At 41.1% G+C, this 15,906-nt stretch overlaps 1 protein-coding gene across 4 annotated transcripts in view; it reads right to left on the bottom strand.

Annotated features, from left to right (window-relative positions):
• The window catches only part of casz1 (castor zinc finger 1), a 73,430-nt gene extending 64,408 nt beyond the window's left edge, over positions 1–9,022 (bottom strand). For 2 of the 4 annotated variants that reach the window (XM_030732962.1, XM_030732963.1), the window contains exon 1: positions 8,595–9,022. In XM_030732962.1, the coding sequence (XP_030588822.1) occupies positions 8,595–8,643 (49 nt within the window). In that variant the 5' untranslated portion in view covers positions 8,644–9,022. The remainder of the gene's footprint in view (positions 1–8,594) is intronic. The other 2 variants (XM_030732959.1, XM_030732961.1) reach the window with 1 other exon arrangement.
• Between the last annotated feature and the right edge of the window lie 6,884 nt (positions 9,023–15,906).

The following is a 15,906-nucleotide window of genomic DNA, read 5'->3' as shown; positions in this document are numbered from 1 at the left end:
CAAAGATCTAAGATGCAGTTGGAGATTGGATCAACAAGGATATGGAAAAAAATCTGTTTAGCTCAGCCCACAGTACATACAGTTTGTTTCAAAGGAAAAATTCAACCTTTCCTACCATCGCTGATTATCTGGCAGGTAAGTGTAGCAGGTGATTACATAAATTACAGAGTTTAAAAAAATGTCATCCCTGATAACCTTTGTTCTGAGTTAATCATTGCAGCAAAAAGAAAATTGCTTCTCTTCTCTTTTATATTTACCCAAACTCCCTCCTTTCAGTGGGGTATTATTTTATTGGCTTGTTTTGCAAGCATTATAACTTTGCATTCTTCTCCCAAGGTCAGTTTCTACAATGCCACGAGGAGTATTTACACACGGGGCTTTTTCAGGTCAGTTCAATTGTATTTACATCAAATAATTTTTGATAAGGGATGTAAAAGACCTATAAACCCAACATCATAAACAGGAGAGGTGTAGCTGAAATAAGGACAAAAGATCAACGGCTGAATTTTTCCTTATCTTAGACACGTTGATATTTTTGAGTCAACTCTTGTCACTCCCTCCCAACCCCCGCCTCTCTCTCCCTGTGCCGAGCAGGGGCATGGACTTGTTAGATTTAGTCCAATGGCTTCCCAGTGCGGCCAGCAAGCGAGCTCTTGTTTCATAGAGAAGCAGCTCCCCTGTTATCTCCCTAGCACTATAATCACTTAACAAAGACTTGGGCATTTGCACAAATTAAAACATCAATAATGCATAAGTGCTTTTCAGTTTTGAGCTATAGTGTCCCTGTATTGGGATGAAATACCCCCTCTGTCAGTGGAAAAACTTCTAGCTCGCCATCCTCCGTCCCACAAACGACTTAAAGAAGCCACAGTTCTGCTTTGAGCAACAACCCCTCCTTCGTTTAAAGTTGAGGCTAAAGCTGTGGCGAACATTTGGGATCTGCCTTGGTAACGGGACAAAATGGCTGGGCTGAGTGGGATGCGGAAGTTGTTTTAAAGCGAGAGGCGGTAAGTGGTGGTGGTGCATCAATGCAAACAGGCAACACCCTTGAGTGGCGCAGCGTGGCATCCTTCCATAAACAACACCACCACCATGTCTCCGACATTTATGATTTGTGGTCAGAATGGCAACGCAGGCCTGATTCTAATCCAAGTCTGCATGTTTGCCCTATCCTTACATGGCTAAATCTGCCCAACCTAGTCTCTTATTTTCCCAGATGAAAACACCAGACGTTTCATATGGCTGTCAGAGAGCTTTGCTTAAAACAAGTTATATGAGAACATTACACTTGGACAAGGCAAGGGAAGGGCGGGGGCATCATGGGAAAGAAACTAAGTAACACTTTGTACCAGGATGCTGTTCGGGCTACTGTTTAATTTGAGAAGAAAACCTCCTTCATATTTATTACTGCAGTTGGGACTCGGTCGCACTGACGATGGAGGAGTTAAGTATCATTATTGGACTAGTAAATCCATGACCAGTACCATTCCAACACCAATTGAGGACGAGCCATTCTATACAGATGGCCTCAAGGACAATTAGCAGTAATGATTGGTTGCCACATAAATGAGGGGAATTCTATTTGCTGGTGCACTTGCGGATGATCACAGACCAAATGCCTCTGACAATAATATGGATGGCTGCTTTAAACTTACATGTAAATGCTGGTTAAATATACAGCACACCAGAAAAGACTGTAGTTTCTTCTGACTCTCTAATATTTAAGTAATATCCAGTAAAGAAAGGTTCAACTTCACACATTTTTTTTTGCAGACTGCTCACTTTGCTGAAAAATAAAGAGATGAGACAAAATAACACAGTGATCTAAAATATTATCTCTTCAATCATATCCCCCCCGCCCCGATATCTTCATTTTCCCCCTCCCTTCTCTGTCAGTTAGTCTGGCAAACAATCCCCTTGTTAGCAAACTGTTAAGACAGCCGCTTGGTACACAAATTGCGCTCGACCAAGCGAATTTGTTTTGCAAGGGTGACCTGTTTAATCATCTCATTTTCTTTGGCGGACATTTATTCATCTGGTTTCCACGGTTACAGAGAACATTAAGGGGCTACAGTAATAAGGCTGGAGAGTCAAACAGGTAATAAAAAAATTAACGCCATTTTCCAGCAGCCGAGGACAGTGGGTGAAATGAATCAAGGGAGAGGGGAGAGGAGCAGCGGGGGGAGCGGGAGGGTGGGGTGAGTGTTGAAGAGGGAGGGTATGGGGGGGTGGAGGGGGGCTTCAATATTGTCCAAACAATAAGCCTTAGCTGTTATTTTACTCTGTAGATCAAGTGGTGCTGTTATGGACATGACACTTTGGGCACAGAGCAGGAGAGATAAAGCTTTTAACGTGGCCCTGCTCCTTTTTTTTTTTTTTATTGTCATTTAGCGATTGCATATCAGAACAATTAAAAGTTAGCCCAAGATATCTATTAACTTTTCTCTTTCTTTTTTTTTTATTTCTCCTGTGCTTGAGAGGGAAGATAATTTGCACTTTTGGCAACGCAACGTGTCAATAACATGCAAGGGGACAGCGTGACATTTAAAAGCCCCGGTGAGAAATGCTTCGTAGTCCTCCCAAGTTGAATCATGTTTTCTTCTATTGTCGTCTGAAAAAGAAAAAAAAAACAAGAAAAAAAAAACCCAAAAAACTGAGCAACGGCAGAAGAAAACAAGAAAATAACCTTGAAGATTATAGAGTTTATTGCTCTCAAACTGACAGTGATCTACACACAAATTGAGAGAGTCCAGCTTCTTGCCAAATATAGAAAATTCCGGTACAATAGGGGGAACAGGTGCTGAGGGCCCACAGAAAGTGACGACGCCAAAGAGCCGGGTAGCTGCTGAATGCCAAATAAGGCAAAGAGACACGTTGCACCAAAGCACAAAACAACCTACTGTAATGTCATTTTCTAAGTCTGATGACTGTCAACAATTCTCCCTATGAGTGGATTCCCTATGCGAATGCACTGTTTAGGACAGTTTCTCACTTTAATAAGAACTGAACAAGCGAAAACAGGCAACAGTTTTTATGCATTACTCATTTCTCCACTCCTTCCAAAAGTATTTCTAATTGACAGCACGGCTTTGGCACTCCTAAAATATGTACAAAACTTCTCAACCTAACCCTTAATCGTTTAAATTGTCTGGTTTAACCTGTATTTGGGCATTTTGTGACTCTGCCAACACCTGTCCCCCACCCTTCTGAAAAACAAACTAAATTGAATTCTTTTCTTTGTTTCTTGTTGTGTTACTTGTATATACATTGTTGCCCGGGTGGTTCCGGTGCGACTGAGGTTGGAGAGGGAAGCACAACTGCTGGCAGGCAACATCTCTCCGGAGAGGGAGGGGGGGGGGGGTGTCAGCCAAACCCGGTCTCTCTCCCTCTCTCACACACAGATACACACACACACACACACACACACACACACACAAACGTAGGATACGCACTCTAACATCAAACATACACCACTCGCGTGTCACAAGGAGCGCTCTCCCCTCCTCACTCCTCCCTGAGGCAGGAGCCTGAAGAAACACACTCTCGTCATACATGCAGGGTGAAATCCCCTAAAGGCGATACAGAATGGACAGAAGAAAGGCTAAGCTGCGGCTATGGGACTGCCAACTGTTCTGCTAACAGCCTCTTAACAGGTGCGGGCTCTAGAATCATGTAATCCTATCAAGTTACCCAGTAAAAAAAAAAAAAGGAAAGAAATCCGGCAAACTGCATACTCCTGGACTCTTCTCTCCCTCTCTCTTCCCCCTCTCTTTCTGTTGTGACAGAAATGAACAGCTGGGCTTCAGATTTATCATGTACAGACAGTAATTATTGCTGGTGCTGCTTGCTACTGACCCAAGTGAATAGAATGTCACAGGAAAAAACACACGGCAGAAGGGGAGCTTGAATTCGAGGGGAGCCGGGCTGGGGACTGTGCGGAAGATGTGTGGGTGACACAAAAGACAGAGCAGGGCAGTGTTTAAACGTCACTGCGCTCCTGTTTGCAGTCAATTATGGTTGAGGACAGGGGTATTGGCTCTGTAACCCGGCAGAACAAACATTTTGTCGCTCGCAGTGAAGGTGACAGGAGGGGGGGGGAGAAAGAAGAGGTTTGATGTTTGTTCCTGCCTTTTTTCTTTTCTTTTCTTCCAGTCAGAAATAAAATCAGACATATCACAGCAGGACCAGAATTCCTGTCAAAAGAAAGGTGACAGAAAACTGAAACAGAGAAATGAACTCAACACCAAAAAAGCAGCAGAAAGGTGTGAAGATCGATTTGTTTCAACACCTACTATTCTCTGTGCTTTGCTTTTGCTTTTTTTTTTCCCTTCATACATGTATGACTGACTAAACTTGCCAACAATTATACCTGGCGATAAAAAAAATATGAGGGAAAGCAACTGATACTGGACAACGCAAAGTATTTCCTTTATTATCTCAAACCAGTCTGACCCCACCTGCTGTATTTATTCCAGAGATAAGAGGGTCAGAAGATAAACTATTAATCTATTACCCATGTCAATCACTGTCCTTGTCATTAGATAGCTGACCCTGCGTTTGCTTTCAGGCGAAAGTTGTGGTCCGCCACATTCCATGCCCACTAACCTACGTACGGCCTGCTTCACACCTTAAAGACCCCCTGCCACATTTAAAAGGATTAGTCACCACATTTTGTGCCGGCTTAATCTCTCTTTCAGCTGGCCTAATAAGTGCGCTTCGATAAGCGAAGCATGCAAATTCATTCATGGCCAGTGGAGACCACGCTTTCAGACAAATGCGCCAAAGTCTTGCACTCTGCTAATTACCTCTTCATTTTCCCCTTTTTCCCCTCTTATATAGCATATCAACAACCAGAGATTATTCTCCTCCCTCACTTTGCATGAAATTATAATTTCATATGTAAGATTAGGAAAATCGCAGGCAGGGAAAAAAAAAGAAAAAGAAAAAAAGTTACTGGATGTATCTCTCCTGACTCTGCTGCGCACCAGAATACATGACACGGCGCACTCAGCTGAGAGAGAAAAAGAAGGATTTCTGTTCCGCTGGTTATGCTGAGAAAAATGTGGGAAAAAAATAATATGAAAAAGCGTTTTTTTTTTTTGTTTGTTTTTTGCCTTTTATGTGCTTTTCTAATTCATGGTATAATTTATAAACGACTGCCTTCCATTTTGAGAAAACATAATTACAAAGGATATTTCAGCATTTCCACTACTACTATTCTGACTACAACAGTTTCACAAACAGGCAATATCCGTGACAATAAAAACTTAGCAAGTTATGTTTTAGATAATAAAGGCAATGAAGACCCAAGGTGCAACCTGTTTATCATTCTGGAATATTTCTTCACCAAGTATTAATTAGGCCATTACTCCAGATTGGTGACGGGGAGCTTTGAGGTTTTAATTAGGTGCTGGCCACTGCATGAGTGCACAGGAGTGAAGAAAGGGGGTGGTGATGCCACTTGCCTTACTCCTGGCCCATATCAAGTAGCCCTGAACACTTTGGCTACTGCGGCAAGATGCATAGCAGCCCACGTGCATCTGGAGTTTATTTGATCATTTGATCTCTGGTGCTTCCTCTTCCTGCCGGTACAAAAAAAAAAAAAAAAAAAAAAAAAAGGCCAGTTGGTGTGATTTGTGTATTAAAAGATGGGGGTTAAGGTAATTATGGTGTTGGGTGGTTTGTGTCTGGTGACTGGGCACAGGCTCAATCAGGACTCAGCTGTCCCTCTCTTTTTCTTTACCCCCCCCTTTTACACACACACACACACACACACACACACACACACACACACCTCCCTGCCCTTGTCTGCTGTCTGCGTCCCCCTTTCTCTACCCCTGCCACTCTGCTAAAATCAGGCATAACGCACACAGCCTCGCATAACATCAATCAAATACCGAGAGCGGACCATAAAACTACACAAACACTATACGCTGCCATTAACATCTGACACTTTGTAAAATAGGGAAAATGAATTTGAAGGCATAAAAAGAATTAAAGGATAAAAAAAAAAAAACAGGTTTTGGGATTTAAAGTTTTTAAATATACATTAAAATGCTGAAATTAAATGTCTTTATTTTTAACATCAAAATGAAAACAAAAAGAAAAGAAGATGCCATTTTATTTAAACACCTACTTCAAACCAACCAAATGAGGGCTGACTCATTAAATCCAAACACATAAGTGAGTGATAATAAAAATCTTATATTTTTGGTATAATTTTAAACATTTATTAAATAAATAAATGCTGAGAATGCGAGTGTTTTTCCTCGGTTGACAAGGCGATACTAATCACCTCGTTGCTGAGAAGCACTCTTCCCTGACAAGGCTCCTTAGAATACAAGGATCCCCCAGGAGAAATCGGCATGAAAGAGGTTAAAGACAATGACTCGCATTTTTTCCCCTCCAAATGTCTCTCTGTTAAATTTATTTCAAAACTCTGTTAATCTGCTGTACACAACATTTCCATTAGCATAGCCCGGCCCCCTAATAAAAATTCCAGCTAGTTTAATTAAAAAATGTAAATTTACTGTCATCCAAGGAGCTGCAGAAATAGGAGTGCAACAGCATATTTTATTGCTTAAGACATCAAATTGATTCGGGTTATTGCTAAATTGTGATAAAAGGTTATTGAGGGCCTTCAGACCTGGGCTTGTTTTTCTCCCTCATTTCATCCTAGTTTTGTAGAGGGCCGTAAACGATGGAGAGGGCCAGAAAGGGTTAATGAGACAACTCAGTGAGGGAGAAGGCAATCAACATTATGACTCATATGAGGGGAGAAAAACATTTTCCAAGCTGACGAAAAGTTTGAAATTAGGGTGTGTCACAATAACAGTTGAACTTGTTTGTTGTTATTTCAAACTATAATGCAGGACACCTTAAATAACCAGACATAATAACCGAGCTCTCACGTCTGTGTCTCCTGAGTGTTTGTGAAACCCTGTGGTCACAGTGGTCTACTATACAGTCTGTCAGAGTTTTATTTGATAAAGTCAAATCAGCTTTAATTTCCATTAATCCTGCCATGTACAAGTTTAAGCCAATATAGTGCCAAAAGTCCCGAACTGCAACGCCATGCAATGAAAAAGGAAAAAAGAAGGGGATGAAAAAGACATAACTGACAAACATACTAAAAATAACAGCCTCGAGCAAAAGCTCGCTTAAAAAAAACAAAACAAAAAGAATTACGTGTTTGTTTTCTCAAGAAATATTCAAAAAAGACAAAAAAGAAGAAATACATTTTTATGATAGCCTTTCTGTAACAAGTCTGACATCCGTTTAAAAATACCCTACTCAAAAATACCACAATGTCTGCTAAATATTTTCACACTGTGTGAGTTTAAAATAAGGCGTTTCAAAAATAGGGCAGATAAGCTCGATCAAAGAGGACCCATTAAGTCTATGAGAACTTGCTGTACAGTTACCGAGTAGCAATAGTACTAGCATTAGTAGTAATATTTATATGTGGTAATAATGAAATATACTGAGAGTATCATTACATACACGCGCGCGCGCGCACGCACACACACACACATACACACACACACACACAATGAAAGGAAGACACCACTCAGTGTGCAAGCAACTGGAAAACACACGCATACATGCTGTACACGCAAAACAGAAAGCACTAAATGTGACCATAAAATGTGACTTATTTTAAATCCCACTAAAAAAAAAAAACCCTTCTTATAAGAGGCGAGGAGAGTGACTCTTACATGTATAATCCGGTTTACAACGGGACAAGTTTATCTTTCTAGAAGTACGAGCAGAATGACTGATGTTAACCTGGCAGCTGCAAGTTTTCTAAAATTTTCAAATACCCTGCCTCACAGGTGTGTGTGCACATGTAATGGAGAGTAACAGAATCATATTATTAAATAATTCAAATGAATATATGGTTTGGTTCTAATTTTACCTCACCTCTAATGCATTTAAATTTATCAGCCTGTTTAATACATCGAACAACCTGTGCACTGTATGTACACTATTAAGAAGTACCTGGAAAGGTGTTACCACTGCTACGCTTCCCTTTACATGTGGACAACATAAGCAACACAACAGTTTGTTTGCTTTGTCCCCCTGGCAACAAACCCTTAGGCCATTCAGGTTATCCTAATGGCATTGCCAGGGCTTGCGTGTGTGCCAAATCAACATCTTTATTTCTACAGAGTCAAACTGTGGCTTATCAAAAACGTATAGCTGAAAGAAAGGACTAATTAGCAGGGGGAGAAGGAGAGGAGAAAAAGGCTGACAGGGAGTTGTGCTGGTCTCTAGAAGAGAAACACTCTGACAAGAGAAAATGAAACTTGCTGTGTGAACTTTCCTCACATGTGTACTGAATGTAACACAGTGTCTTGAAGCGTGTGCTGAGGAAACAGGCAATCATATTTGATACTGCCGTCACCTTTGGGCACTGTCAAAGAGCTATAAATAATGGTGTTGCAACACTTGGGTATACGTACGAGCTGGCACATAGTTTAATCATGAACAACTTCCCCTCTCTGTATATTTAGTCAGAGATAAAGGCACACCTTAAACTGTCAGCTAATAAAACACATCTGACAAAGATAGAAAAGAAGAAGAGTACTCACCATATTCAGGGAAGTCGAAGTTAAATCCTCTCAGACATGTAACTTTCATAATATTACTCAACTCTGTTAGAAAGTCATTCGAATGTTGGTTGGTGGAGGGGGAATAAAGCGGAAAAGTAACTAGATTTAAAAAAAAAAAAAAAAAGGCTTCCTTCAATCAAGCACTAAACTCCTTGACATGTAATCTGTCAATAGTTTGTTGCTGAGATAATGCCGGCTGCCACGAGCGGATTTGATTGGCAGCTTAGGGTCTGGCCCCTCCTTCCTGTGGTTTGACAGGGGGGGTAGGTGAAAGAATATGGAGCCTCCCCCTTGCCTGCTCTCTCTCTCTGTGCCGCTCTCTCTCTGCCTCTCATGCGCTGCCTCCCTCTCTGCTTTGCTCCCGTACATACACACACACACATACGCATACACACACACACACACACAGACAAAGCTGTTGGTGATGTTGTCTGAATAGGCTGATAGGAAATTATGGCAGAGGAACCGGAGCAGTTTTTTTTCTCCCTCCCTCAGTGGGCTGGCCTTTCCATCTTTGTGGTCTTCTAGCCTTTCAACTCTCTTGGGTGGAGCCTCCACTGCCTCTATTCAAATGAGGGGGGCACAACACTTTAAAAAAATAAATTAAAACAGGCTTTCTAGAGGACAAGAGTATACGTTTATTAAAACATATTATCCTTTAAGACTAATTATTTAAATCAAATGCAGTGTGAATACATGTAAAAGCAGCTTTTGAAACACATATTTAATTTGTGTTCTATATAAAGTGCAACTACAGTAAGTGAAGGAATATTTTGTCCTCACTTACTAAACCATCAGCTGTATGTTTGACGTGTACATATTCAAAGGGCAGAATTATGCCGAGTACATTTCTATTTGGTAAATATACTTGTCCTCATGTCTCTCACAGAAGCATTAGGGTTCGAAAAGATTTCACAAAATACATTTTCCAGCAGTGTAGCTTGAAGCAAGTAACTCTTTCACTCCCTGACAATACAGAAATCCTCTCTATTTCAGGACTGTGTGGTAGACTTTCTTTGCTTCTCTCTCTTAGCGCGCACTGGTTCTCCTTCCCTCCCTCTGATAAGCTATCAGTTTTCATTGTAATTTCAGGTGAAATGATAAACGACAGCCGTTACCAGGTGACAATGAATACTTTATAAGACAAACCCCTTATTTGCCTGGCAGTTTCTTCCGCAGCAGCATGCAAAGTGCCTCGGGACCATTTGTACATAATGCCCATATACTGTAAACATGGTGGTGTGTCAAGAATGTGGAATTTACAGAGTGACACAAAATAACAAGAAAGTCTCAACTTTCAAAGGTAACTGGATATTCCTGTTTTCCGCAGCAGGTTTATTCTGAATAAAGGCGTTGTATAACTAGCATTTACTGGACACAGAAAAGAGGAAATGAACAACTTTATGGCTTTGGACGATAATACAATAATACATGGCTCAGGCTTCAGTTCCTGAGTGCTGTAAATAAAAAAGAGTCTGAAGTATGTACATAAAACTGGTTTTGGTTGATTCTGAAATTATGATGACTCATCCTGGTTAATAATGGAGAAAAAAAAAGGGCTTTGTCTCGTCCTTCCTAACCCACATAAAGGAAAATGACCTTAAAAGAGTTTCTATCAAAAGGTTCCACCCTTGAGTTAACTTTGTACTGTAAATACTACTTTTATTAGCCATGATCTAATGAAATCTAATTGTTTTTGTTGTGCATGACCTGACTTGGCAACTGCTCTTTCATTCTATGTGCTGGATAAAATCTTTAGGGTCAGTCTCATTCATATATATATATATATAAATAATGGGTCTGTGATACGTGGTGAAGTCTAACACCCATGTGAATCATTAAATTAAAACTTTAAAATAGTTGATGAATGAATGCACCCCACTAATGCTGCAATTTAGAAAATTTAGAAAAGTGGTGAGCTCTCATGCTCAACTCAGTATCAACTACACAACACTGTGGCTGAAAATAAGACAGAAAAACATCTGTGATGCTTTTTGTCTCATACAGGTGCAGCAGAACAATAAAAACTTCCACAGCATCTCAAAACTTGATATCAAGGGACGAGTGCGGGGTGAATTCTATTCATGTAACAATGTCCACAGGAGGCAGGGTCTGTCGTCCATGCATTACAGACTTCTGGACCCTCGAGCTGCCATCTTTGGGGGCGAAACCATTACTTTTCAAAAGGAGCTGTGGGGCTTTTCGTTTGATGTGGTGTGAGGGTATTGTATGGTGCATGCGGGAGAATGTTGAGGGCAAGGTGGAGTGTGTATGCGTGTGAGTGTGTGTGCGCGCTCCTATGCATGTGACATGGTAGGGGTACATCAGTCAAAGGGCCGCCAGGGCCAGACGTTTGGCTGCCCCTGACAGTGCACTCCAGGAGGGACTGGTCTGGTGCAGGGCCCACTCCGAGTCCTCCATTCCCCAGGACAAAAGCCATTGCCCAGTTGAAAGATGTGAATTCAGTGGCTTTTGTGCCCAAAGCCCAGAGACATGCCGAGTGAGAAATCTGACCTTTGCCGAAAGTCAGATTGTGTTTTTGAACCCCTCTTGCTGTCTCTGGCAGTTCGGGGGCAAAAAGTGACTGAGCGAATAGGCTGGAGTGGGTGTGAGCCGGCGTGGGGTAGGGGTCTGTCCTAACTGGTGGAGTGCACAGGTGGGGGTGGGAGGGGATGCACAGAAGTAACAACACTTCAGCATGAACCGCTCCAACTCCGCATCTTAAGTTTGAAGACAACAAATTAAAACGGTTTGTGTTTTTGCAGCAGACAATGAAGCAAGTTTATTCCTGATATTCACCGTCATGTTGTTTAAAATTGGCAGGAAATTGAACGTGTAAAAGCTTAATTCTGAAGCAGGGGCTTTTAAAGTGGGATTCAACAAGAGTTCACCCCAGTGTTACTCGAGGTTGTCTATGATGTGGAATATTATTCCCTCTCACGTCTGTTTATATTGCATTATATATTTATTTTTAAGCAGAGAAGGAGCGGAATATTAAACTTACACACAAATGCAGCCACAACAGAGATGATCGCAACACACCACATTTTGATGATCATCATTTGCATGACTCATGACAATGATTCTTTAGAATCTCATTTGAGTTTCATAATTGCTGTATAGCTGCATATGCATCTACATACATACACTATGAAAATCGCAATGAAAATCTCATTAAAGGTACATACTTGAAAGCAATTAACATGTATAAAGTAGAAGGTATATTTGGTGTGCTGATATTACATGAATCATGATGGAGCATGTTGCTTGGCGGCAGTGTGTTGAGAGCAGAGATTTTGTAGATAGAATAGGCCTATGTTTTTCAGTCATACATTTTTCTTGACACCGCTTTCATCCCCCGGCCGTAATCATCATATCTCCCCCATTGCTCTCCCGGATGCAGACATCCATAATGCAATCTTCCTAATTTTGATCCCTCGCAATCTGGTTTTAAAAGGGAGGAGAAAAAAGGGACATATTTCTGAAGGCTCGCTCGGTAATCATTTTAGACAGATAGCCTTTCCCATCGCAGATGAGCAAATATTTGTAAACCAGCTATCTAATGGAAAATTATAGTGAAATTAGAGTGAAATTCATGACAGTGAAATCCGATTATCTGTAATTCTATTATGCCATCTTAGCCCACACAGCATATTTTTGTAGAGTTTTTTCCATAAATACCTATGCCAGGGGTCCTGCTAATCAAATAAAATTGAAATTCATCTTCCCATTAAATTCAATTAGCTGCAATTTCTAAAGCCTAACAAAGATTTTAATTACTAAATTATAAAATTCTCCCTAGCCAAATTGGGGAGAGAAAAAGTGCATCCCCTGCATCTGAAAAACAAACCCATGAAAGGAAATTGTTGATCAAAAAAGATATCCAGGGGAAAATAACATTAGGGAGAGCACTGGGGCCCTTATTCAGCGAGTCTGGGTGGGGAGTGACGTGTGCCAAACGCTAGGCTCCTGGGCTGGAGGAAATGAACTTAGCTGAGGTTCTCTTTGTCTCTAAATGTCTGCCCTCAGAGTTATTATGCTGTAATTGACTAATTGACACCTTAATTTCATTTATGGGGCTCCTGTGTTCATAAAGCAACCTCTGGGTGGGGCAGTGGTCTTGAGCGGAAGCAAGGAAGTCAACATGCAGGACACCAGGTAGAGCCTTAGGCCTTCGGTTCTGTCCTCGGCAGATGACGATTATGTATTTGATAATGAAATGGTCAGGAAGAACACACTGACTTAGTAGAGGCTTAAAGAGAAGCATCTTGCTCGTATGTTTAAATCCCTCTGATGCATGCTGATGGGTTATAATCATGCACGTCCAGCCTTACAATCTGTCACTGCAGACACAAATGACCTCCTTGAGGGTCAAAGGAGTTTATTTTTAGAAAGTAAGGTTCTTAAACTTCACAGGTGAACATGGCTGCGTGTTGTATTGTTGGAATTATTGTTGAACTTAAACCAGGAGTTACTACTAGTAATCTGGAGAGAAAAAAAAAAACAGTGCTAATAGGACAGCTCTGGGATCTGGGGTCAGCTAGCAGGTCCATTTCCCAGCGCTCCCCTTCTTCTCACCAGTGGGCCACTAAAATAACAGCTCAGCACCCACTGCAGACTACAAAGCTCCATCTGAAAAGGCACCTGCTGCTGTTATTCACTTTAGCCCTTTTGGCAGCTCGCTCACTCTGTTTAAAGGACACGTAGAAGAGAAAGAGTGACTGGGAAATGATGAATTATTTAAGTATGATGTCTAATTGTTTCAAGGCAGACATCTTGTTTCTGGAAGGTAAAGCTTGGGGGTGGGCGCACACACACGAGGGGAGGACTCTTTGTGAAGAGGTCTGTCTACTGTGTATTGCAGACAGTCTCGTACTTGAAGAGGCTGCGTAAATATGACCAAACTGAAACTTTAATCTGCTTTTTCCACATCCAAGCTGGCTGGGTATTACAGATAATCTTTTTTGTGTGTCATATGGTGGGAGATATAGATGGAGCTAATTTTTTAGAGACAAATCTGATATTTGTCAACTGGTTGAAAAAAACCTGGGGATTTTCTCCTAATCCTCCCTTGGATGTGAAGGCGCGTTAACAGCAAAATGCAGATGGTGTTTTGTGCACGGAGAGTACCCAGCACTCAGCGCAGTACATACGGAAAGGCGCAGTTAGCCTCGCTAGGGCTCAACACAACCTGCAGATAGCGAACTCCCCCCCACAGTCAATTAACAAGCCACTTGTGAAGGCAAAGGCATGTTAGTTTATTCCAAAGTGCAAACTTTGCAAAATATATTTCTTGGTTGTTTCTCTTTACTTTTTGTTTCCTTGCTGACATAACATCCTTACTTCTAGGCTGTGTTCATCAAATATTCAGTTGCAACTCAATTCCAATAAGGAAAAGAAAACAAATTATAAATAAAAAGGAGGCATAAATCTTTCAGGATCCTAATTCTAACTTTCCCTCGGAGTGTTTCTGTCTTTATTTTGTCACATTAAGCAGTTTTGCTTTCCGTTCCCACTGCTAGGCGTGGCTCATTTTACACTGGTGGAAAGAGCCTTTTATTCTTCTGTTCTCTTGTTTTGGAACACTGCGCATTTTGTGGTGTCACTTCTTTTATGCACAATTATCACTTGTGTAACTTCTGGTTTTGTTTTTATGAGAGACAGAACAATAAAACCTATGTGACGTTCCTTTTTTGGTTGCAGAGGGGCTGTTGTAAGTCTGCACTCACCCCGTCGAGTATAGCTCCAGCATTACTACAGCCAACCGCCACAGTGATGCAAAGCTGTCCTGACTGCCTTATCTTATCCAGTATTTTGGGAAGATATTTGCGCTGGTCATTTTAGCACCAGAATGCAACATGGCAGATGCATTCTTTAACTGCTTTGTGGCTCCGCATTAGATTTGACATTGCATTGATAGTCATTCTGAGGCCTTTAACACACATCTTATCTTGCACCGTGATCTAGCTCCAAAAGAGACTAAACAACTTAGAAACCTTAACTGAGAGGAACATATGGTGTATGTGCTGAGATCCAGTATACCTCATTATTGTTTAGATGGGCTTAAGGGTGTGTATTCCTGAAGCAATTACTGAATATATAGCTATGAGTACTATGGTGGACGGCCAGGAACAGAGCAGATTAATGTTTGGAGGCCAAGGAATATATGTGCAGAGGGACAAAATTCTGACTTAAACTTAAACTTTAACTAGATAGTTAAACCGAACACTTACTTACACTCTTTCTTACCTTTGATTAGGAACAACTGTTGTTTCTCTCATCTAAGCTCCAAACAAAGGCAACTTTTCAGGTTGTTTGCATCTTTATTTTTCTAAAAAATAAAGAAAAAATCGTGAAACTGAAACTGCACATAATGCGGATCTTGTTTACGTATTTTATGAATCTGCTTCACCTTTGGACAGCTGGAGCTATGAATATTAAAATCTTTCTTGTATATATAAATCAAGTGTCCCAAGTGAAACCCTAAAAGCTCATAAACAGCTGAAAATTTTATTAAGCTGCCCTTTGCTCTTTAATCCATTTAAGAAGTGACGGGAGTACAAAAGGCTTCCAAATTTAAATGCAACAGGCTAGGAAGTTATATTAACCTGCACTGTATGTGTTTGTTCCGCACAAGATGAAGCTGGCTTATATTGATTAGTCCTGCTACAGAAAAAAAGATGACATTATATGCACTATGAAATTCAGCAGTTTTTTAACCTTGAGCAATGCTTGTCATTCGCTTGTTAAATAAATATATAAATATACGCCAGGAGAAGGGTGGGAAAAAAAGAGAAGAAGAAAAAAAAAATCGCTAAAGCTCTTTTGCTGTAATTGGCTGAATAGCAAGGGCAGCAGAAAATTTACAGGCAGACAACAGTGTGAAGGGGACTCGGTCACAATGCAAAACTAAGCCCTCAGCACCAGCAAGGGAGTAAGCAAGCCAGAGAGTCAACTGAGTGTCTAGGTGCCTGTCAAGCATATCTTAACTACCATGAGGCACTTGTCTCTCCCTAGCTTTGGCGTTAAGCTGCAGATCACAGTCCATTTTCTGGACAAGTTAAGTAAATAACCCAAGCAAGCATGCAGAAGACAGTGACAGGGAAAGAGAAATCCCCCAAAGTCACAGTGGTGACACTCTACTAAATCCAATCAAACTGAGGAGAGAGAGGGAGAGAGACACACATGGGGAGAGCGAGGGAGGGAAGGAGGGAGGAAGATATCCTCTTTGGTGCCTGTGTGTGTCCAACAGCATTGATGCAATAACACCTCATTCAGTGTTTAGCCCTTC

This window comes from Archocentrus centrarchus, chromosome 7 (genome assembly GCF_007364275.1).
Source record: "Archocentrus centrarchus isolate MPI-CPG fArcCen1 chromosome 7, fArcCen1, whole genome shotgun sequence".
Taxonomy (NCBI): Eukaryota; Metazoa; Chordata; class Actinopteri; order Cichliformes; family Cichlidae; genus Archocentrus; species Archocentrus centrarchus.
The sequence above is the reverse complement of the archived record's forward strand: the minus strand, read 5'-3'. Positions and strand labels throughout refer to the sequence as shown.